The 25,858-nt window shown below is 37.2% G+C and overlaps 1 protein-coding gene across 6 annotated transcripts in view; it reads right to left on the bottom strand.

Annotated features, from left to right (window-relative positions):
* Nucleotides 1–22,351, bottom strand: part of LOC106879332 (protein N-terminal asparagine amidohydrolase) — a 30,506-nt gene extending 8,155 nt beyond the window's left edge. For 2 of the 6 annotated variants that reach the window (XM_089352529.1, XM_089352527.1), the window contains exons 1-7: nt 21,287–21,461; nt 14,255–14,357; nt 10,749–10,814; nt 9,347–9,452; nt 3,496–3,569; nt 2,355–2,408; nt 1,245–1,298 (exon numbers count right to left, since the gene is read on the bottom strand). In XM_089352529.1, the coding sequence (XP_089208655.1) occupies nt 1,245–1,298; nt 2,355–2,408; nt 3,496–3,569; nt 9,347–9,452; nt 10,749–10,814; nt 14,255–14,357; nt 21,287–21,373 (544 nt within the window). In that variant the 5' untranslated portion in view covers nt 21,374–21,461. Of the gene's footprint in view, nt 1–1,244; nt 1,299–2,354; nt 2,409–3,495; nt 3,570–9,346; nt 9,453–10,748; nt 10,815–14,254; nt 14,358–21,286; nt 21,552–22,152 lie in introns of those variants that run through there. The other 4 variants (XM_014928841.3, XM_052968359.2, XM_014928839.3 and 1 more) reach the window with 4 other exon arrangements.
* Between the last annotated feature and the right edge of the window lie 3,507 nt (nt 22,352–25,858).

Genomic DNA, 25,858 nt, shown 5'->3' with positions numbered 1-25,858 from the left:
ACTGTATAATGCATGTGTTTGAACAGCTATGCTACATCGCAGTGAAACATGGGCCATGACTGCTGAAGACATGCGTAAGCATGCAAGGAATGAAGCCAGTATGCTCTGCTGCATATGTAATGTCAGTGTGCATACATGACAGAGTGTAAGCACTCTGAGAGAAAAGTTGGACTTAAGAAGTATCAGATGTGGTGTGCTAGAGAGATGACTGCACAGGTAAGGTCGTGTGTTGCGAATGGATGAGGACAGCTGTGTGAAAAAGTATCACGCCCTAGCAGTTGAGGGAACCTGTGGAAGAGGTAGACCCAGGGAGACCTGGGATGAGGTGGTGAAGCACAACCTTTGAACATTGGGCCTCACTAAGGCAATGACTAGTGACCAAGACCTTTGGAGATATGCTGTGCTTGAGAAGACCTGACAAGCCAAGTGAGACCATAACCCGTGACCTATGCCAATGATGTATAACCAGCCCACTTATGAGTACCCTTCATTCATTGGACAATAAACTTTGCTTGTGAAGACCTGTTGAGGCAAGTGAAATCAAAATCGCTGAAGTGGCCGATGACAGTACCACCTGATTGGCACTTGTGCCAGTGAAACGTTAAAAGCACCATCTGAGCATGACTGTTGCCAGGGCTGCTGACTGGCTCCCGTGCTGGTGGCATGTAAAAAGCACTATTCAAGCATGATCGTTGTCAATGTCGCCTTACTGGCACATGTGCCAGTGGCACGTTAAAAACAACATTTGAATGTGGTTGTTGCCAGTACCGCCTAACTGGCCCTCGTGCCGGTAGCATGTAAAAAGCATCCACTACTCTCTCGGAGTCGTTGGCGTTAGAAAGGGCATCCTGCTGTAGAAACTTTGCCAGATCAGATTGGAGCTTGGTGCAACCTTCTGTCTCGCCAGTCCTCAGTCAAACCGTCCGACCCATGCCAGCATGGAAAGTGGACATTAAACGACAATGATGATGATGATTTGTTATTATTGTTTAGCCCTAGTCAACCTTAATCCAGTATGCTTATGATCAAAGAAATTCCAGTCATGACCATTTTATCTTCAATATTTTTCAGGTAAGTATAAGTGTATCTAGGACAACAATATTTAGTGTTCTTTAGTTGTGATTTGAAGGAGATTTGGCTTGATGCAATCATGTAGAGGTTTCCCTCATTGGCTCATTAGAGTAAATACTATTTGAAATACGTGCACACACACACACATAAATATACATCATAAATATACGTACCAAGACCATAGATTACAGGGAAAGGTGTACCTTCTTTCATAACAGTGTTCATGTCTGGATGATAAAGACATGGTATTAGAAATAATTATTATAGACATGTATTATAAACTATTAAATGTATTACCTGGACTTTATTTACTACCTCTTGGGCTGAAAACTCTTCCCAAACCTCACACATATAGGTGTCACTCACATACAAAATAGAAACCTCATATGAAACCTGCACTACCACCAGGAACAGAGACCTAATCCTCTGATGGGTCAGTGACAATCTGGTTTATTTCAGCATTACAGATACAAGCACTGCACAAATCCAGGTAACAATCTTTTAGTTCTAGTCTTAGACAATACACAACCAAAATACTCAAAGCCTATAAACGCTAACTTTCGCAAATCCTTCTTTGTAACCCACACCAACATAACACAACTAAAACTGCACCTCAAAAAAACTAACCTTCTTCATGACGAACAAATACTTCACCTTTGAATGTTTGGTGATACTTTATAAGTTCATGTAAAACTCACAAAAATTCACAGCATGTAAGACCTACTAAGGTGTACAACAACAGCTTAGATAGTGCTGCTGATACACTCAGAGACATTCCAGACCACATCCAAAAGAAGGTCATCCAGTTGATTGTCAAAAATTCATTTGTCAACATACTACAACCTCTGGTTCTGTGACTATACTGTCTTCTTTCTCTGCCTATTCTACAGCTACTATAACATCTTCTACTCCTCTGAATTAACTAGGTTACCACATTGCTTATTATCAAAGACAAAACTCACTCACCATCATACTGTGTCTCCTCTCTTTGTCTATTCTACTGCAACTATAATCGCTTCTGCTCCTCTGAATAAGCTAGTTATATATCACCTCCACACATACACTTTTGATACACTTCTCTTTTTTCCATCATTCTGTGCTGTGCCTCACTCTCAGATTCCACACTAATGATTATACACAATCCTTTCTGTCTAATGCATCATTCTTCTAAAATGACCATGCACCCCACCTCTAGATCAGAAGGGTCTGCAAAAGCCATGAGTATAGTCTCTCTTCCAGACTAAATTATTAAGAAAAGACAAAGAAAAATCAAATAGTTTTACCTGAGATTGTTGCACACATGAGATGGACATCTTGGGGATGGCTGTTGAACTCATCTGTAAAGAAGCAAGTTTTGTTAAAGCTGCTATTATATAAGAGAGAGAGAGAGAGAGAGAAAGAGAGAGAGAGTAAGTAAGTATGTGGTAAAGATGGAGAGGGGAGGCAGTGCAGAAAGGAGGTGATTAATGGAGAGAGTAGGCAAAGGAAGATAATGGGGGGTGGAAGTGGTTTGGGGCGAAGAAGAAAGATAACTGAGAAAGCCAAGGAATGTAGTAAGTACCAATTCTTCTGTCAGGTGATAGAGACGTAATGGGTGTTAGGGCATGAAATGTGAAGGAGAAAGATTGATGGGCCAGAGCCCCACATGGACAAGATTTACCATGGTGGTTTTAGGATATTAACTCTGCTGTGATGTGCAGATCTTCTTGAGTACAGCAAGGTGCCAGATATCTCAGTCTTTGTCATTTCCTTCATAAGGTTCTGCATTTTAAAAGCAACCATCAATATTTCATCCCATATTTTCCTGTAGGTCCCTCTTCCACAAGTTCCATCCACTTTAAGTGATCAGTACTTCTTTATGCAAATGTCCTCATCCATACACACATCACATGACCAAACCAATGCAGTCTTCTCTCTTGCATACTGCATCGAACTCCTCTTATGGCTAACCTCTCTCTCAATACACTATTGCTTTGTTACACGTGTACACTGACATTGCACATCCAGAGGAGCATGCCAGCTTCATTCCTCTGCATTCAGGGCCCACATCTCACAACCATGTGCTATTGACGTTTATATACATTCATCATACAATCCTCCTTTTACTTGGGGAGAGAGAGAGAGAGAGACCTTTGGTTGCCAACAAAGGTTAAAGCTCTCTCAACTTTCTCCATCCTATTCTTATTCTAGCAGTTACACTTTCAGTGCACACTCCTCCATTGTTAATTAGGTCGTGCTCACCCTGAATGCCAGGTAAGTTAGCAGGACAGAAGATAAAAGGACTTCCTATGCACTCAATGAACTAATGATGTGTGTGTGTGTGTGCATGCGTGTGCATGCGTGCACACGCATGTTTATGATGAACAACAACATTTTCTTACAACCACTACTCAAAAATGTTTTTGATACTCTAAGTGAACTTACATAACAATTCATCAGAAATCTGAGAGGATATTCTTCTTTCATCATTAAAACCGCCAGCTAATGTGAGTTCAAACCTGGAAAATAAGATATTATTTATATGTAAAGAAAGTGTAAAGGCACAGGCATGACTGTGTGGTGAGTAGTTTGCATCCTAACCACATGGTTCTGGGTTCAGTCCCACTGCATGGGCAAATTTCTTCTGCTATAGCCCTAGGCCACTTTTAATAAACTTGGTAGATGAAAACTTAAAGAATCCTGTCATACATGTGTGTCTGTGTTTGTCCCACAAACACACCACTTGATAACCTGTGTCCCCATAACTTAACAGTTCAGCAAAAAGAGTCTGATAGAATAAGTACCAGGTTTTGAAAAACAGAAAACAAGTACTGGGGTCAATTCGTTCAGCTAAAATTCTTCAAAGTAGTGCCCCAACATGGCCACAGTCCAAATAATGAGAACATAAAAAATAAAGTTCTTCATGACAATGTGCCACCCCATAAAAAATATGACAGAGAAGAAATCAATTCTCTGTGAATTCCAATTTACATCAAGACAGCCAGCACAAAAAATCTCTAGTGAGACTTCTTTATCAATGTACCTGAAGAAGTGTACCACAACTACGGATAACAACAGGTAGCCTAAACTGTGCCAGTGCTCTACTCAACATTTAAAAACACTAATCTAATTATACATATTTGTCTAAATTTTCTATTATTATTATTATTATTATTATTATTATTATTATTATTATTATTATTATATATCGAGCGAGATCGTTGCCAGTGCCCCTGGACTGGCTCTTGTGAGGGTGGCACATAAAATGCACCATTTTGAGCGTGGCTGTTGCCAGTACCGCCTGACTGGCCTTCATGCGGGTGACACGTAAAAGCACCCACTACACTCTCGGAGTGGTTGGCGTTAGGAAGGGCATCCAGCTGTAGAAACTCTGCCAAATCAGATTGGAGCCTGGTGTTGCCATCCGGTTTCACCAGTCCTCAGTCAAATCGTCCAACCCATGCTAGCATGGAAAGCGGACGTTAAACGATGATGATGATGATGATGAGGGTGCGATGGGTAAATTGTCACCATTTTATATTTTTAATTTTGAGCATGCGCATTGTTTGGTTTTGATTTTGTCAACTACACAGTATAGTAGGGTCAGTTGGGCACCATCTGTGAGAAAAGCAACACCATGACACAATTCACTTTGCCAGAAATTTGGAAATGATGTGCTGTACTGCTCGGCATTCACACCGGAAGCTCTAATACCAACATTTCAGAGTGTTTGGGTGTCAGTCTGAGGACATATACCAAGAGTGATAAAAATCAAACACCCGGTCAACATCATGGTGTTTGAAATGATCACTTGTGATGGTGGCATTATGCCTCCATTTATCACAGATGCCAACATCAAGTGCCTGAAGGAAGTACTGCTGCCCTGGGTCAAGAGGGTGGCTGCTGGAAGACCCTATGTCTGGCAACAGGACCCTACACCATGTCACACAAGCAGGAGAACCCAGTCATGGCTGTCAGACAATTTCTGTAGCCACATCACCCCTAACATCTGGCCACCTAACTCCCCAGACTGCAACCTCCTTGGATATTATGTGTGGGGCGTAGTTGAGCGAGAGACCAATAAACTCCTTGTAACACCAAAGATGAACTGAAGGCGAGGATTACAGCAGCGTTCACCAACTTAAACAAGGAGACTATCCAGAAGAGTTGCAGGAGATTCAGATGTTGTCTAGAGACCATGATTGAAGCCAATGGTGATTTTATTAAATAAATTTACTCTTTAGTATTTCAAGATATTTTTATGTAATTTTGGTAAATATATCTGATAAAATGAAATGTCAGTGTTATTTTCATTTTTGCATAATATAGATTGACAGTTTATTCACTGCACCCTCTATATACGCAAACACACACTCACACACACATAGCCATATATATGTACTTGTAGAAATATAAATACATGCACATGTATCGCCATGTATGCCTGTATACATACCCTTACCCAAAGCCTAGTTTATACAGACCTACATGCTGGTGTATATATGTATACTCATACATCCATATACACAAATGCAGCTACACCCATCTGTATACACAAAGTTAGTTACCCACACACACATACAGCAATATATATATGTATGTATATTATAGAGCTTTTAGATAATCATACTAATATCTGGCCCCCACCAACCAGCCCAGCTGTCGTTTCTCTCTGTCTGTTCTACAACTATAGTTAGTACAAATAGTCACTAACCAACACACTCCAAGCCCTGACCTCATACACCGCTAGCTCCCCTCTCTCAGCTTTGTTCTACTACTACCATCACCACCACCACTACTCCTACTACTACTACATGTTGTCACTAAATAACGCCCTCTAGTACCCAGTGGTGGGGATATATACAGACTGCTGTCTCCTTTCTCAGACTGATCTACTAGCACTAATACAGTAATATCTGTTTCTAAAAGATGGTTGATCTCATGCCATCTGCACTCAGATTCACTTGACTCTCCTCCCCATGTCCCACATAAAGTGTCCCCACTGCCACCACTGCCACCACCACCACCACCAGTATGTCTGCATTAAACAGTTTCCAGGCCTTCCTCACCAAATATCATCCCAGTTCATATTTTTCATGCAGCCATCAACTTGATGTCATTCAAAAGGGATACCAACTGCATCAATCTTTTCGGTCTAAGAATATTTGTGATGGCTATAGGCTCATCTATTTCCTCCATACTATATCTTATAGATAAAAGGTCAAATTGGTTCTTAACTGAAGCCATTTCAATCCATTTATCACTAATATAGTCTGAATGACACTACCTTCATCTCTGACAAAGTCAAAAATCAGTTACACACTTAACCTTTTTGTTACCATAATTCAGTTGAAATATACATCCTTTATTTCAATTAAATTTTAAAATAATGAAGAATTTAGTGAAACGACCATATCATTATTAAGCTAGAGTTTGGAACATAAATTAACATGAACTTTGGTATCACAGAACTATATAAGCAGACTCAGGCAGGTTGGTATTGAAAAGGTTAATGATACATAAGTTGATAGATATTTCATAGACTTAGATGTAACTAAGATGTAACCTGTGACCTGTGGGGTCACCAGAAAACACTGAGTTTCACGAGTTAAATTTTTTTCTTATCAAGGTTATTTTGCATGCTTTCAACAAATGTGACATCGAAATTACGTGTATCCAGCTCCATTCCTGCGTGCGTGCGTGCGTGAGATGTATTCCACTGAATTTAGGTAAATAATGTGGGTGTGTGCGTGTGTGTGTGTGTATGTGTGTGGATGTGCGTGTGTGTGTATTTCATTGTTTTCATTAATAAATAGATGTCCAAATATCAGAAAACCTCGTACTGCACTGCATAAAGTATGTATGAAAATAAATACGTTAAAAAAATGTGAGATAAAATATACTGTTTCTGAGATATTTGAGGAATAAACAAACATCTTCTAGAGTTTCAGTTTTATTAAGATTAGATGTAAATACTCTAGCTCTGAAGAAAATATGACATTTCAAACTGTATAACTTACAACTAAGAGGAATTACTTGCAAAGTATTCTCCTGTAATAACACTTTTACAGAGAGTCCCACCAACCTTTGTTATTACTTTATACAAGCAACATACATATGTTGATGCATTTGTAAAATGGTAACATTATTTAAACATGAATGGGAATGTGAGTTATACATTTTAGTGTTTATTGTAGGAAAGATATACAGAGAAAACTGTATTAACCCTTTAGCATTTAAAGCAGCTGTATCAAGGCAAAATATTCAACTTGTCTTATGTTCAAAATGGCCAGATCTGGTCTCTCACACTTAGCCTACAATATTACTCTAAAATTAAGCACTCACATCATTGAAATTTCAAAGCTACAAGACAATGCATGACTAATTCAAATCGAAGTGAATAAGTAAGCATAACACTTGACAGAGTAATCTGAATGTTAACGGGTTATTGACTAGAAGTAAAGTGAAGTAATTAAGGAAAGGGAAAAGAAAGTAAAATATGACTAGATGTAGCTGGAATAATTCAATGAGCCAAATTGAAATAGCTTGTAAGCTAAACACCATATGTTTAAATGGCACACTTAGAAATACTGCAACAAATAGAAAACAAATATATATATATATATATATATATATATATTTAACATCAGTAGGTATAGGTTAAAGTAGTGAAGAAAGGCAAACAATTAGTCTAGGTAGGACAAGGACATTTGATTTCATTTAATTCAATCTAAAATCTTTTGCTACATAATGAGTGGTAAAAGTAGTACAATCTGATAAAGTTTGTACTATTTTTACTACTCATTTTTTAGATTGAATAAAATGAAATTAAATGTCCTTATCCTGTATTGCCTAATTGTTTGCCTTTCCTTGCTACTTTAACCTATACCTACTGCCTCAAAGGGAAGCCACCATCAGCCATTTTTTGAACAAGACAATCACAAAACCACAACTTCAACCGCTGTCCTGACTAGAATTTTGGTGACACACCTATTTGAGTACTCAGAACACATACCTTTTAGATTGAGTCATCCTGATAAAAACTCCTCATATCCTCTATATACATAACCTATTTTAGTCATTAGATTGCAACCATGCTAGAGTTTTAGTCAAACAAATCGACTCCATTATTTATCTTTTTAACTCGGGTATTTATTTTCTTGGTCTCTTTTATTGAACCACTAAGTTATAGGGATATAACCAAACCACTACTGGTTGCCAAGTGGTGTGGGGTACAAAGACAAGCATATATACAAATATATATATGACTGGCTTTTTTTTTCGGTTTCTCTCCCAGACAACTCCTTTACTCCCAACTATGCAAAGGGAAAAGAGGGAAAAGAGGGAAGAGAAACCATGGAAGACCTAGACCAAAAACACTGCAAAAAGGGAATATGAGGTTAAAGGAATTGATCATAATAAATGGCAAACTCAAGCAAAAAAAACGGCCAGTTTGGAGAAAACTTATCAAGTCATGCCAAAGCCATGAGCAGTCATAGTCGCAACGATTGACTGTAGATACCGATATATCTATCTATTATACTGCAGCTCTCCACCACCCTGCATTTTTGTCATATTTATATTGCCACTTATCACCTCTTCCTCCCTGACTTACTCCTATTTACTTCACCTTCCCATCCAAAACTGATATTCAGAATTAACTATGCCTCCACTCATGTTCACTATTCAATACATTTACCTCTTCCCCATTTGTCACTTCCCTTTCACACTCTTGCAAACTTACCTACCCAATCTTCCTGATTCTTTGCCCTTATTCTTTGCCCTTATTCTCTCTTATATTCACTATCTTGTGTCTTGAGTGTATGTCCTGATACCTTGTCACCACCATCTTTTTTGTTTCAGCTGGGATAGCCATGTATCTACCGTATAGCAAGACACCTGTCGCTATATCGCTATCATACTTCTCGACACCTGGCACAAAGCCACTTACCTCAATACTATACTGCCACTCAAAGGGTTTTGTCTTGTGAATTACTTGGTGACCTTACATGTGCCAGTACCACAAAAATACCTACAACACTCTGTAAAGTGATTAGCATTGAGAAGGGCATGCAGCCATAGAAACCATGCCAAAGCTGACAATAGGTCTCAATGCAGCTCTCTGGCTTGTTGATTTTGTCAAACTGTCCAACCCATGCCAACAAGTTAATAAATGATGATGAAGATGATGATGATGATGATGATGATGAATTCTGCTTTTGCCCTCAAATATTCCTAAGCATTTTTTTTCTTTGTACTCTAAGACCCCAAATTCCTCTTAATTCAAAGAACTCACCTGCCAGTCACAGATCCAGCAATATCCATTATATTTTTTAACATTCCATGAACTCCTTTGTAAGTAGCTGACCCATCAAAATGACCAATACAGGTGGCTCCAGAGCCTAAATAAACAAAATATGAAATATATTATTGAAAATACTTAGATTCCAATATAGATAAAGAATACAAGCAAAAAGTGAAGGATCATTATATGAGAAAAAAATTGTAATAACCAGGCCAGATACAGATATGTCTGCAACACAGTAGTTAGCGTCATCTCTACACAGTAGTTAGTGGAATGGCATGCAATGACAATGATCCACAATGACAGATAATGACACACAATGACACATAATGATGCACAATAATAATGACAATGATAGATACTGAAAAGTAAGTACAAAAAATGATAGACAATGACAGAAACAAGATACTCGACTGATTAATGTCTTTTGGTTCAGATTTAGTCAAATATATTTGAAAAGAAATGTCATTTTCCTTGTTTCAGATTTTGTTTTTTGGTTTCAAATAAATCTTTCCAAGAAATTAAAAGACTGGAAACCAAAATAGACAAATTTTAAAAATTCAAATTTAAAATGAAATCAAAATTAGATTTTTCAATTCAAATTTAAATATCAGTTTTTATGTTCAAGATTCAGTTTTAATTTTTTTTTTTCAATTTGTGTGATTCACTTCCACCTGCATTAACCAACCATACTCTTGTTTTCAGTTTATGGAAACATTTCCATTTTAGTAATTTGAACATTTTTTTGTCTCAAAAATTTTTAATTTTTAAAAATTCTTATTCCTGGAGTTATATAAAACAATGTAAGAATTTGGTGCAATTTTATGAAGCTACAACTCTGGAATAACATCTCATTTTACAGGGCTGTAAAATAGTAAAGTGAAGGCAAGTGGCTTTGTGGTTAGGACATTGCATTCACAATCACTAGATCAAGAGTTTGATTCCCAGACTATGCAGCGCTTGTGTTCTTGAGAAAAACACTACATTTTACATTGTTCTGTGAGTGGGAGAGCGGCAGAATTGTTAGTGCATCAGCAGAAATGCTTTACAGTATATCTTCTACCTCTCTACAGTCTGAGTTCAAATCTTACCTGTTTGGAGAAAGCAACAGGAAACCAATCCAGTATACATCTCATTTAGTCATGGCGACTGAAGTTCCAGTAAACTACATGACAGTAGCAGGAAAGGGTACAGGTACACCCAGGTCATATAGGGAATGCTGGAGAAGGTTTCCATGCAGAGGACCTACCCAAGGGCAGACCACTGCTAGACAAGAAAATAGTAAAATGATGGAGTAAAATAGTATGATGATGATGATAAACAATGATTTCTTTTGCTGCTTTCAACACACATTCATTATATTCTTTGATCTAAATATAAATAATTTACAAACCTGTCTCCCTTAGAACTGCAATGTGACATGTTGTAGCACTATCTGTTCCTAGGTATGATATGGAATCTGAAAATAGGAAACATAAGAAGGTTTAACAAATTGACTCCAGTTGATTTTAGTTAGTTAAAGCTTGGTTAGAAGAGGAAGGACAGTACCTCTGTCCCTTTTCAGTACCTCAGAGACTGATGGGACAAAGGAAGGGAGGTAGATTTCAGACCAGAGAGCTGTTGAATGCATACAAGAGCAGACTCTACTAAAGACAATCAAAGGCCAGCAGCTGCTGCTGAAGATGAAGATGATGGTGATTATAGTGGAGGTGGTGGTGATTATAGTGGAGGTGGTGGTGGTTACAGTATTAAACCAAGTAACAGATTTATGTCTGCTACTTAAGTACAAAAATGGTGCCTCTAGTGAGCTTCTATAATTCCCACTAATCAAATTTCACTCGCATGGCTTTAATTAACTGAAGGTTTAAGTAAAAGACATTCACCCAGGGTGCCATGCAATGGAATGGAACCCAAAACGATATAGTTGTGAAGTGAACTACCTAACGACACAGACATCCTTTAGATATTTAATTTTGAAGTAAATGAGCCCCGGGTTGACTAAAGCCTTGTTAATGAATTTGGTATACGGAAACTGAAAGAAGCCCATCATATATATATATATATGTGTGTTTGTGTGTGTGTCTTTGTGTGTGTGTCTTTGTGTCTGTGTCTGTCTGCCACGACCACTAGACAACAGGTGCTGGTGTGTTTACATCCTCATAATCTAGAAGTTCGGATAAAGAGACCAACAGAATAAGTACCAGGCATAAAAAAAAAAAAAGAAATAAGTATTGGGATCAATTCATTTGACTAAAATTCTTCAAGATGGTAACCCAGCATGGCTGCAGTCTAATGGCTGAAACAAGTGAAGATAAAAGATATGCGTAAGCATGTGAGAGTATGTATGTTTGTGTCTCCTCAGCTTGACATCATGTGGTAATTGTAAAATGACTTATCACTGTTATACAAGCAGTGTCATTTACTTCCAATATCCTGCAAAAACATGCCTGAACATGGGAAAATATTACCTAGCTTGGAAACAGATGAGAGTTGGTAACAGGAATAGCAACCAGCTGTAAAATATCTGTCTCAATAAACACTGTCCAACCCATGCAAGCATGGAAAAGTGGATGTTAAAATGATGATGATATCAAATATGTATCAGAATAAATAAAATATATACAAGTAATATATTAAATGTTATATATGAAATATATACCAGTAATATATTTATATTAAAAGGTAAGAAAGTAATATATATCACTTTTAATGTTTTATATCCATGTTTTTTATGTTTACCTATGAGGGATTAGTTGTTGATTTGTTTTTTCAGCTGGATGCCCTTCCTATGGCTATCCACTCAACCGTGAAGTGCAAATGGAATTTGTATTTCTATGCCAGGTTAAACTAGGGCAAACAGAGTTATGTGCTTTGCTCAGCGATTGACTGAAGTTTACTACTACCACTAAAATTAATACTTTACTGACTAACTACATAAATGAACAATACTAGTATCCTTTCCAATGTGTAGAAACACAAACAAGCTTTAGACAATCATACCATCTTCTTTTTTTACAAGCCCACCTACAACGTATATTTCACGAAAACCCGACAATTTTTATTTGTAACTAGCAGAAATACCCGGCTTTGCCCGGGTTAAAGAGAATAATGAAATCTAAAAACGCCGTCTAGACTACGCAACCCTCAACTGTTAGCAGCTATGATACCATATTTCTACATTAATAACTCTCCAATCCATGCCAGCATGGAACATAGACATTAAGTGGAATGCCAGTCTCTCATCTAGGAGGGCCTTGAAATCAATGTTACCAACTGGGGACTATGTGTGTCGTAGTGATAATAAAAAGACCCAAAGGAGGTCTGCAACGAAATAATTTTACTCAGTGGAGGCAAAGATGCGTCTCATTTACTTGACAATTTATGCACCACATTGCAGAAATCACAATGTAAGTATATCTGAAAGGGTAGTCTTACACTGTTGTACCATTGAATTACAAATAATGCTCATCTGTTATGTTACGGTTAAAATTTCATCAACATCAAAAATATATGAATTTTCATGGGAGTTATGGCCGTTATACATAGAATATAATTTCCAAATTTCATAAAGATCCGTTCAGTACTTTTGACGTAGTTTTGGATAAAAAAAACAAATGACTAATGTGTGTGTTTGTGTACATGTGTTTGTGTGTGATGGGTGTATATATGTATAGATATCTGTATGCATGTATATATATGTATATATGTGTACATATTACATGTACATCTATCTATATATATATATACATCTACACATGTGTATACATATACATGTATGCATATAGATTTATATCTATATATATATATCTATGCATATACGTGTACATATACATCTCTTTCTCTCTCTTTCTCTCTCTCTGAAAGTATCTGTCATTACAGTATCAAAATGTGATTGTTTCAGTTAGTGGAATAACGTGTACATATACATCTATATGTATACATATACATCTCTCTTTCTCTCTTTCTCTCTCTCTCTCTGAAAGTATCTGTCATTACAGTATCGAAATGTGATTGTTTCAGTTAGTAGAATAGTTTCATTTTTAAAGTGAAAGTATTTGACATGAGTGTTTTTGTTTCACTTTTGACACGTAATACTTAAATAGTGGAGGAGATATTATGTTGCTGTGGGCTCGAACTCTGCAAGAAGTTAAAATGTTTTTTGACTAAAACACAACTGGAACCCTAAGTAAGGCATCTGTAAAATTTGAATGAAATTGGTTGTGTAGTTCTCGAGTTTTAGGGATTCACACAGACAGACAGACAGACAGACAGACAGACAGACAGACAGGAAGACAGAAAGACAGACAGACAGACAGACAGACAGACAGACAGACAGATATTCTCATTTTTATATATATAGATTTACTAAGAAAAAAGATGTTAGCAGTTGTTCCAACACAGAAATTAGGTTAGAATTAAAAACATGATCAGGTTATCTTCAACATCTGAGACCATTTGAGAAAGGAAGTAAATAATACTGGAAAGAATTTATCAAAACATTTCATAAAGGAAAACATACTAAAGATGAAATCCACACTGCAATGTACTGTTTGATATTTTATGACAGTCAAATCAACAAAAGTGATATGTGAGATTATTATTGGACGTGTAAGTACTTGCTAAACAGAACACACTTAACTGCCACATAACCAGTGAAGGATAAAACTAGTGTAGTTTTATGCTGAACCAAATAGATTTGTCAGTTTCTCATTTAAAAACTGAACATGCAAGGTTCACAGAGATTAGATGAGTTTGCTAAATCATGTTACCATGATAGATATGTCAAGCTGTGATACCACGTTGAATACCATATGTTCAAGAATGTTTTGCAAAAACTCGTTTCACTGCAGAAGAGCCAGTCAAAATGTAAGATAAACATTGAAGATAATCACAACTTACTGTCAATAGGAGATGTCCCAGCATATTCTTTCTGTCCAACATACAACAAACCTTTTGGGTCTAACAATTTCACTGGAATATCTCGGAGTTTCATTGAAGCTTCCTACAAATTATAAAAGAATGTTACTTGAAAGCTGTAAAAATGCTAAATAATTCATACATACATACACACACGTGTGTGTACATGGATATATGCATATGTATGTATATACTTATATAAATATACATACATATATGTGTGTGTGTATACATATATAGATATACAGACACATACATATATGTATTTATATGTGTATGTGTGTGTATACACACACACACATATATATATATATATATATATATATATATCATCATCATCATCGTTTAACGTCCGCTTTCCATGCTAGCATGGGTTGGACGATTTGACAGAGGACTGGTGAAACCAGATGGCTACACCAGGCTCCAATCTGATTTGGCAGAGTTTCTACAGCTGGATGCCCATATATATATATATACTAACAGAAATACCCGGCGTTGCCTGGGTTAAAGAGAATAATGAAATCTAAAAACGCCGTCTAGACTACGCATCATCTTTATATATAGAGATGTATATACACACACGCACCCAAACACACGTATATATATGTATATCAATATAAATATATGAAAGTCAATGAAGTTTCGTAAAAGAAGGTGATCATGTACATACTTTCTTGCTGTTGTGATTATAACACCTCATTGTAAACTATGTTCCTTGTTTTCCCTTGTGGAGCATATACAAATAGGTTTTTTGTTGCTGCCCACTCTTGAGCAGCCAACATACAGTTGTCCATGTGAGAAGCAGGGCTCTTCCAAGAGAAGACCAGCTACAGACAGTGTTTGACCCTGATATTTGTTTATGGACATGGCAAAAGTCACACGAAGGGGGAATTGTAGTCTTCTGAATGTAAAAGGAATGTCTGCTCCTGATGGAGTAAGAGGAATTCTTGGAATAAAGACGTCATCCCCTTTTGCACATCCAGAAAGAATGGTAGCCTCGATAACACGTGACATCATTTTCTAAATAATGCTCATCTGTTATGTTCGGGTTAAAATTTCATCAACATCAAAAATATATGAATTTTCATGGGAGTTATGGCCGTTATGCAAAGAATATAATTTCCAAATTTCATAAAGATCCATTCAGTACTTTTGACGTAGTTTTGGATAAGAAAACAAATGACTAATGTGTGTGTTTGTGTGCATGTGTATGTGTGTGTGATGGGTGTATATATGTATAGATATCTGTATGCATGTATATATGTATATATGTGTATATATTACATGTACATCTATATATATATATATGTATATATGTGTATATATTACATGTACATCTATATATATATATATATACATCTACACATATGTATACATATACATGTATGTATAGATCTATATATATATACATATACGTGTACATCTATATGTATACATATACATCTCTCTCCCTCTCTCCCTCTCTCTCTCTCTCTCTCTTTCTCTCTCTCTCTCTCTCTTTCTCTCTCTCTCTTTCTCTCTTTCTCTCTCTCTCTCTCTCTGAAAGTATCTGTCATTACTGTATCGAAATGGTGTACATATACATGTATATGTATACATATACATCTCTCTCTCTCTCTCTTTCTGTCTAACTCTTTCTCTCTTTCTCTCTCTGTGAAAGTATCGAAATGTGATTGTTTCAGTTAGTGGAATAGTTTCATTTTTAAAGTGAAAGTATTTGACATGAGTGTTTTTGTTTCACTTTTGACACGTAATACTTAAATAGTGGAGGAGATATTATGTTGCCGTGTGCTCGAACTCTGCAAGAAGTTAATAATTTTTTTGACTAAAACACAACTGGAACCCTAAGTAAGGCATGTGTAAAATTTGAATGAAATTGGTTGCGTAGTTCTCGAGTTTTAGGGATTCAGACAGACAGACAGACAGACACACATTCTCATTTTTATATATATAGATAATAGATAATTAAGGGATCAGCAAATATTTGCTTCACCATATACCGAAGTTCAGAAATAGCAGCTAAAAAAGCTGAGAATCCCACAGATAGCATCACTTGCAACTCACAAAGGCAAAAACAAGAAGAAAAAACAATGAAAAACTAACCAATTCCACCGTTTAACAGTAGACGTGTTTCAGGATTATGATTGTGATAATAATCAATTTCCTTCATCAATACTGTATTCCAGTAATAAATTTGACTATGCTAGCAAACTGTGTAAGCATGGACGAATAATATTCCACACCGACACAGGTCTGAAAGCATAACCGAATCCACCTCGGTCAGCCAGTCTAACTGTCCCCTCCTCAAGAAATTACCATGTGCGCGACAAGTGATATCGCAGAGAATCTGCGTATACTAACTGGGAGTGAATAATTATTACAAATTAAAAGGGTAAAGGATTATCAATTTATTAATTAATTCTCATTTTTATATATATAGATAAATCAATTAACAATTAATAATTTTTACCAAGCCCATCGGTATGAAAGCACCATTATTGGTGGAGAACTTATTTAAAAGCTCATATATATTTATAAATATAATTAAGGGATCAGCAAATATTTGCTTCACCATATACCGAAGTTCAGAAATAGCAGCTAAAAAAGCTGAGAATCCCACAGATAGCATCACTTGCAACTCACAAAGGCAAAAACAGGGCTTGGTAAAAATTATTAATTGTTAATTGATTTATTAATTAATAAATTGATAATCCTTTACCCTTTTAATTTGTAATAATTATATATATATATATATATATATATATATATATATATATATATATATATATATATGTATGTATATATATATATATATATATGCATGTATGTATGTATGCATATTATACATACATTCCATAGACAGGGGTGGTTCCTTGGGCAAATGATAGCAACTCCTTAGCCTCCCATGCCAAGAATACAGTAAAGATGTTGGCAGCAGGATGTTGGATAACTGACAAGGCAGAGGAGTCCTAGACCAACAGTTTGAAGATTATTGCAGCCAAATGGAAGATCTGTACTATCAGACAATGGTTTGGCATCAACTAGCAAGTGAGCTGCTACTACAGGTCAGTCCCACCATCAACCTTGCTTGTTGCACTCTTGTACACCACTTGGTACGTGGAGTGGAAGCCCAGAGAAGCAATCTGGTTTGGGAATGATGCCAACTGCCTTACTCACTGTCCAAGGTGTTTTGTTCAGAGAAGTGGGAAACCCTGTGACAGCTCACACCCAATAGTCACAATCAGTATTAATGAGGGCTATCACCAAAGAACTTTAAGTGGAAGACGTAACCTTGGATTTGACTCTTAATTACATTTCTCATATGACAAACCTAATGAATATCTAAAATATATTAACCCAATGGTTTCTATGCATATCGTAAAAGGCAACTAAAAGAGATTGAGGCAGGATTGGCACTCTGACCTCATAAAACCCTCACCAACAACAATTACCAAAACAGACCCTGACTGGTGAACAGGCATCATCTACCAAGAGTAGTCAGGAATCACCAACAAATGGTGGATGCAGCAATGTTTTGTTACAGCACATACCTCCATACTACTACTACTACTACTACTACTACTCTCAATACTGGTGAACCATATCTGGGTACAAATGCCTGTGTTGGTTATGCTTAAAAGAGTTTATACAAATCCTGTTACATAATTCACAGCAATTACTGAGTAGACAAAATGAAGCATTTACTACTTGTGTCTACAAATTCTTCAAACTACCCTGATTTTATCACAAATCTAAATGTAGTGCTTTGAATCTCTCCACACAATTTTTACCCATGTATATTAGAAGTACATCATATGCTTATTTAATTTAAATAAGTCTGTAGTACACCTTGGCCCCTTATCTTTCACTATGATTATCATTCAACATACTTTTCTGAAATCCTTATTTGCTTTCCCTATTCCAAATCACCACTTACTCAAACTGTATAATTTCACATTCCATACTTCTTCAGTTCACTCTACATTCCACTTGTAATTCCATTACAACAATTTAACTTAATATTTTATGTTGCAAATACTTAATCGATGGTTTCTAGTTTTGAGAGGGGCTGAATCTCGCATGAGCACACACACACAGACATTTCAGGTAATGTGTCTGATGACATCAAGTAATACACATATAATGACTGTGCAGTTTGACTTGGTGTTGGAATGTTATAGTTATTTCCTGAAGATATTCTCAGCTAATGTACAAATTTTGGTTTCACATTTTAGCACAAGGCTAGCAGCTTCACAGGAGGGGGTAAACCGATTACATTAATTCCAGTGCTCAACTGGTACTTATTTTATCGACCCTGAAAGGGCGAAAGGCAAAGTCAACCTCAGTGGAATTTGAACACAGAATGTAGCAATGGACAAAATGCTGCTAGGCATTTTGCCCAGCATGCTGATGATTCTGCCAGCTCACCACCTTAGCTAACATACACATTTTTAAGATCTGTTTACTCCTATACCCACATTTAACTATATTCATACTTTTCATTGAGCTTACAATTTTTAATATTAATTCCTTATTGTTACAATAAATTCTTTATTCTAGTAACTGTCAACCAATGCATACATCTAAACCACACTCACTGTTTCATCTTACAGGTAATAAACTTGTGAGCCTGAATCCCATTGTAGTCAGCTGGTTTACAACCATATACTTACTTTACTTCTCAACCCTCTTGCCTCTCTCTTCCTCTACTAAGCATAACCTTTCCTTCCCACATACACATTGACCACCATACAAAACAGCTATAGGCTAGTAGGCATATTTAATCTTGTATTTCACCCCCACCTCCACCGCTTGAAACTCTATACCCTCTCTTCATGTAATGCCTCATTATCTTCCCAGTGGCTAGTCCACCCAATTTATAATTCTAATTTACTTGCCTCATATGCTGATGCTATTCTACACATGGACATCTTCACACCATCGCACTTAGCATCCCCCCTTCCCTATCCATATTCACACCAGCCATTTCTTTCTATATACCTCCACAAACTCTCAAACTTTATACACTTATCCCTTGTCATGTTTGTTACTTTCTGTCATCCTCTTATTATGACCTTTGCCTCTCTTCTTTTTAAGCTCACCTCTCTATACACCCCACTATTAGTATATCATTACTTCCTATTAAGGCTCTATCTCATTGTTCCTTTGATGATGGAATAGATTGCAACTATAATGTTGGCTGCCAATCGGCTGCAGGGAAATGCACTATCTGCACCTCTATTCTTGAAACAGCTGTAAGAGACTATCTGCACACCTTCCTTCGTCCTTTCTTCTCATCCAGCTTTGGATTCTATCTATGATGACCAGCTTTACCTAATACCAATAATTTAGACTTACCGTTTAATTGTTCCAGGAGAATACTAGCGTGTACTATAACTGCCTCAACTGATCTTTTATCAACCGCTTGTAATCTATATACCTGTAACAATTCTAACTTTCATGTTTAAATGTCATACTGTGATTCAATACCAATTGTTCGTCTGTTCATACTTTTATTCTACCTGCTCAACTGGAAAACAGCTTGTAACCAATCTTCAGGAAATAACTATTACATTCCAACACCAAGTCAATTTTTGTGTATTACTTGACGTCATCATACATATTACCTGAAGTGTGTGTGTGTGTGTGTGTGCGTGCGAGAGAGAGAGAGAGAGAAAGAGAGAGAGAAAGATAGAGAGAGAAAGAGAGAGAGAAAGAGAGAGAGAAAGATAGAGAGAGAAAGAGAGAGAGAGAAAGAGAGAGAGAGAGCTACAGCCCCTCTAAAAACTAGAAACCATCGATTAAGTATTATCCTAGCCTAATGAGTCAATCAAGCAATATCAATATGTGAAATCACTATAAACCATGAGATCAAAAACACTTTCAAACTTAGGAGAATGAACTGAAAATAAGGAGGCCCCAACATATAAAAGATTCACAAACAAACACATCAAGCATACATTCCTATAGCTAAATCAACAAAATTATTAGTTGGTTTATAAACTCTTGCGCACACGCACACACACACACACACACTCTCTCTCTCTCTCTCACACACACACACACACACACACAAACATGAAATCTTTTCTGTACAAATATCGGGATGGAGAAAAAATTTCAAATAATGAAAGGTGTTGATTGTCCAGAGAAATAAATCAATAATCGGGGCTAGTGCAGTTTCGCACCTCTCCTTGAAAAATGCATTTTTAAAAAAATGTTTTTGGATTCCTACGTTTTAGATGTCGGAGATTACGAATTCTTTTATTCTTTTACTTGTTTCAGTCATTTGACTGCGGCCATGCTGGAACACCGCCATTAGTCTAGCAAATCGACACCAGAGCTTATTCTTTGTAAGCCTAGTACTTATTCTATCGGTCTCTTTTGCCGAACCGCTAGGTTATGGGGAAATAAACACACCAGCATTGGTTGTCAAGCGATGTCGGGGGGACAAACACATACACACAGACATATATATATATATATACACATATACGACGGGCTTCATATCTATCTATCTCTTAATACACATATCTATATGCTTACTGAATTTAAAATTTTGAAAACGTGGTTTCTGGCATATTCGGAATTTCTGTCATCTAAAACATAGGAAAAAAAAATTTGAACTTTTTCAAAATTTTAAATGGGAGTGTGAGGGGGGGGGATAAGAAATTAAAATTTTTTTTTTTGCATGTTCGTAATCTCCGTCAGAAAAATGCATTTTTCAAGAAGAGTTGCGAAACTGCATTAGCCCCACCTAATAATCATTTTTGCTACGTAATGTAGAAAAAAAGGAATCGATCGCAGGCTCTTTTTAAATCAGAGACATCGATAAATTTGTGAAAATATTTATTTAAAGATGCATTACTAATTAGTTTTTATTAAATGATTATATCAATATAACGGGATTTCGCAATCACTTTTTCAAGCTCTGAAACAATGAGAATTTAAAGAATAAGGTTTGACAATTCATAAAATAAGAGAGAAAGCATAACAAAATCGATAGTAACTGACCTTTAAGGGAGGAAAAAATTCCCACAACTCTTTAAGTGGACGTGGTAGAGCAGCACCTAGTGGTTTACCATAAATTATTAGAGGCATTTTTTAGAATATTTTCAATTCAATTGGCTTAAATAGAAAAGTGAAACAACAAATACACGGAAGAAAGTCGCACACCTTGCTTTGCACTAAACGGTCACAAGGCAATTGTGTTCCTCCTAATAATTCAGCCGTATTTTTTTTATCCAATAATGAATTTGCAAGCAGTACGTTTTGTTTTGTTTTGTTCTGTTTTTCACTATGATCGAAGTCAACATACTAATGTGAAAATCGTGTCGAATTACATCAACAAAAGTTTTGTCTTTGGCATTTTGCCATCAGAGTAAACATAGAAACCTCTATTTATTTGTAGGAAAGGTAAACATATTAAGTGAACACACCGACATTCGACAAGTTACGCTTATTTTACAGAGACGGTGGGTGTATTTAACGTGATACTTATTACAACAAAGATTGCAGGATGTTTAATTTTAATTCAAATTACGCCAGTAATAAAGACAGGGCCATTATTTCAATGACAGAGAGGAAACAACTCTAGAATTTGTATACATTAAAAATAAAATACATTGCGACTGTTTGACCTAGTAGTGACAACGCTGGATATATATTAGTTTTGTTAGACTTCTTCAATAGGGAATACTGTTAACCTTATTGCATCACAAGAGATCGTTGTCAGAATATATATATGTATATATATATAATGTCATTATCATCATTATTTAATCATTTAACGTCTACTTTTCCATACTTGCATGGGTCCGATGGAATTTGTTGAGGCAGATTTTATATGTCTAGATGCCCACCCTGCTGTCAGCACTTACCTGTTTCGAAGCAAGATAATATTTACCCATAAACGTGTTTTCCATTGAAGATTGGAAACAATGAACATTGCTTGTATGACGGTGGGGCTCATTTACATGCATCACATGTTGTCGAGACAAAGGTACATACAAACACACACACACACGTTCTCTCAAAAGTTTATGAAATTCATAGGAGTGGCTGTGTGTTAAGAAGCTTGCTTTCCAACCACATGGTTCCAGGTTCAGTCCCACTAGATGACAACTTGGGCAAGTATTTTCTATTATAGCCTTTGGCCAACCAAAGCCTTGTGTGTGAATTTGGAAGACAGAAACTGAAAGATGCCAGTTGTATGTGTGTGCGTGCGTGCGTGCGTGCGTGAGTGTGTGTGTGTGTGACTTTGTATCTGTGCTTGTCCCTACCACTGCTTGACAACCAGTTGGTACCCCAGCTCATCAAAAGATACAATCTTCTCTCTCCATCTTTCCAGATCATCAACTGACCTCATGCTTAAAAATATCTTCTTTCTATCCATTCCTTGATGTTACTCAACCACTCCCTTCATGTTCCTGTACTTCTTTTATCATACATTTGTCCAAGCTTGTGTTGCAACCATATGGTTTCAGGTTCAGTCCCACTGCATAGTACCTTGGGTAACTGTCTTCTACCACAGTCCCAGGCCAACAACCAATGCCTTGTGAGTTTGGTAGACAAATACTGTGTGGAAGCCTGTCATATGTGTGTCTGTCCTCTCACACAGGTGTTCATTTGTTTATGTCCCTGTAATTTAGAAAACCAGAAAGGATTGAGTTACTCAACCAAAACCCTTCAAGGCAGAGCTCCAGCATAGCCACAGTACAATGACTGATACAAGTGAAAAAAAAAAAAATGAAGACATCTCCATATCATATTCGTTAGAGGTAGAGTGTCTTGCTGTCTGTCATGTTACAAAACCAAACCATTTCGTTTTCCTCATTTTAATGATTTATAGAAACAGCTTTGTGGTTGACAATTTATTTCGTGAAATAAAATGTGAAGGATCTTTCTGTAACGATTCAATTCAAAAACTGTTCTTTGGCTATCTTTCACCATCAAACTTCCAAAACTCATACCAAGTGTTTAGCTGTATTCACTGTTGGGCTTTTAAAAAATATTTGTTATTATTGTAATTTTATATTTCCCAATATGGTCTAATTTTGTTAAAGCCATTGAAGTTGCTACAATCCATCATTTAATTTTTTCTTTCATCTCATATCTTCCATTATTCTTCTTCTCATCAATTATTCAAATTCATCATACCCAGTATGATTTCGAACTGTATCTACTAGTGGAGTCCTGGTTTGTGCGTTCCGGCATTTTGAGGAGTATGGAACCACCTCTTAGCCAATATTGTTCCCAGGTCTGCTCTGACACAGAGTAGTAGTACCTGTCAGGTTCTCAGTTACAAGTGAAACCGCATGTAACCATCTGAGCTAGGATTGATATCATTGGATGTAGCATGGTAGAAGTGAACATTTTTGGCAAATGAATCTTATTAAATCAATGGCAAGTATCACTAGAAGATGAGCAGATGAATAGACAACAAACTATCAATAGTGAGGATCAACCTGTTCAGTTAGCGAACTACTATCATCCAAAGACATGGTGTACACAGATGGGATATTTTAGCTAGCAAAAGACCAATGTAACCCAAGCCAGACATTCATGCCACATCACTCAATCAGGACATCTGGCATGGAAGGGTTGTATTGGTCTGGCAATTCACCAGACTAGATAATGATGACAGAATATACTGTACAATATGCTGCTAGTTGATACTGAAAATAATGTATATGCATGTTTGGATACAGGTTTCCTATTAAACAGAAGAAACTTTCTAAAGAAATCAGAATTGCTTCACACGCCCAAATTTACACGGTGTCAAGCTAAATCCCCAAAAGCTTGTGGACATGTAGATAAGAAAACTTGAATGTTCTAATGAAATGGAAAAGATATTTGCTGTGATATATTACTTGTCCAAGATGCTACCATCCATCTATGTTATGATAGAGCAACTGTCAGAGTTGCCGATATACTCATCATTGATTTAACATCCACTTATCCATTCTTGCATGGGTTGGACAGAATTAGCTGAGACAGATTTTCTATGGCCAGATGCCGTTCTTGTTGCTAACCCTCAATTGTTACCATATAAGATATTTCCATGACCAGGCATGTTTTCACAGAAGATTGGTAATGAAGGACACCACTTGCATTAAGGTGACTCTCATTTACAGCTATCACATGTCAAGGCAAGGAGACAGTAAACACACACACACTTGTACAACAAGCCTCTTTCAGTTTTCATCACCCAAATCCACTCACAAGGCTTTGATCAGCCCAGAGCTATAGAAGACACCCAAAGTACCACACAGTGGGCCCAAGTCAAGAGCCATGAGGTTTGGAAGCAAACTTCTTACCACATAGCCATGCCTGCACCTACTATTTGTACAAATTTCTTTGACGTTTCTACCTCAAAATAGCAACTTCTCACTCTTAAGTCAAAATTTATGTAGGATTCATCTGAAAAATTAGTCTTCTTCTAAGGCCAAATAAAAAAAGAAATTGTTTTCCAGGTATGATCTTAGAAATATTGGTACAGATCAGCAGACCTATATCCCTCTTAAAGGCAGGTTAACTAGGAAGTTAGTTTTTGTATGTGGCAGATGTTCAGGTGCAATAAACTCTGTAAATGTGCAGAAAACAACTTGTCTCATTCCAGGGAGAAAAACTAGACGTAGTTGATAGCTTCTGCTATCTGGGTGACCAAGTTAGTAGTGGGGGTGGGTGCGCTGAAAGTGTAGCTGCTAGAATAAGAATAGCCTGGGCAAAGTTCAGAGAGCTCTTACCTCTGCTGGCGACAAAAGGCCTCTCACTCAGAGTAAAAGGCATATTGTATGACACATGTGTACGAACAGCCATGCTACATGGCAGTGAAACATGGGCCGTGACTGCTGAGGACATGCGTAAACTCGTAAGGAATGAAGCCAGTATGCTCCGATGGATGAGTAATGTCAGTGTGCATACCCGACAGAGTGTAAGTATCATCATCATCATCATCATCGTTTAACGTCCGCTTTCCATGCTAGCATGGGTTGGACGATTTGACTGAGGACTGGTGAAACCGGATGGCAACACCAGGCTCCAGTCTAATTTGGCAGAGTTTCTACAGCTGGATGCCCTTCCTAACGCCAACCACTCAGAGAGTGTAGTGGGTGCTTTTACGTGTCACCCGCACGAAAACGGCCACGCTCGAAATGGGCACTGGCAACGATCTCGCTCGAAAATCCTACGGGAGCCAGTCAGGCGGTACTGGCAACGGCCACGCTCAAAATGGTGCATCTCATGTGCCACCCGCACAAGAACCAGTCCAGGGGCACTGGCAACGATCTTACTTGGCTTGCCGGGTCTTCTCACGCACAGCACATTTCCAAAGGTCTCGGTCAGTAGTCATCGCCTCGGTGAGGCCCAATGTACGAAGGTCTTCCTGGGCCTACCTCTTCCACGGGTTCCCTCAACTGTTAGGGTGTGGCACTTTTTCACGCAGCTATCCTCATCCATTCTCACCACATGTCCATACCAGCGCAATCGTCTCTCTTGCACACCACAACTGATGCTTCTAATGTTCAGCTTTTCTCTCAAGATACTTACACTCTGACGGGTATTCACATTGACATTACACATCCA

The sequence above is a fragment of the Octopus bimaculoides genome, chromosome 5 (genome assembly GCF_046866305.1).
Source record: "Octopus bimaculoides isolate indiv1 chromosome 5, ASM4686630v1, whole genome shotgun sequence".
In the NCBI taxonomy this organism is placed as follows: Eukaryota; Metazoa; Mollusca; class Cephalopoda; order Octopoda; family Octopodidae; genus Octopus; species Octopus bimaculoides.
The sequence above is the reverse complement of the archived record's forward strand: the minus strand, read 5'-3'. Positions and strand labels throughout refer to the sequence as shown.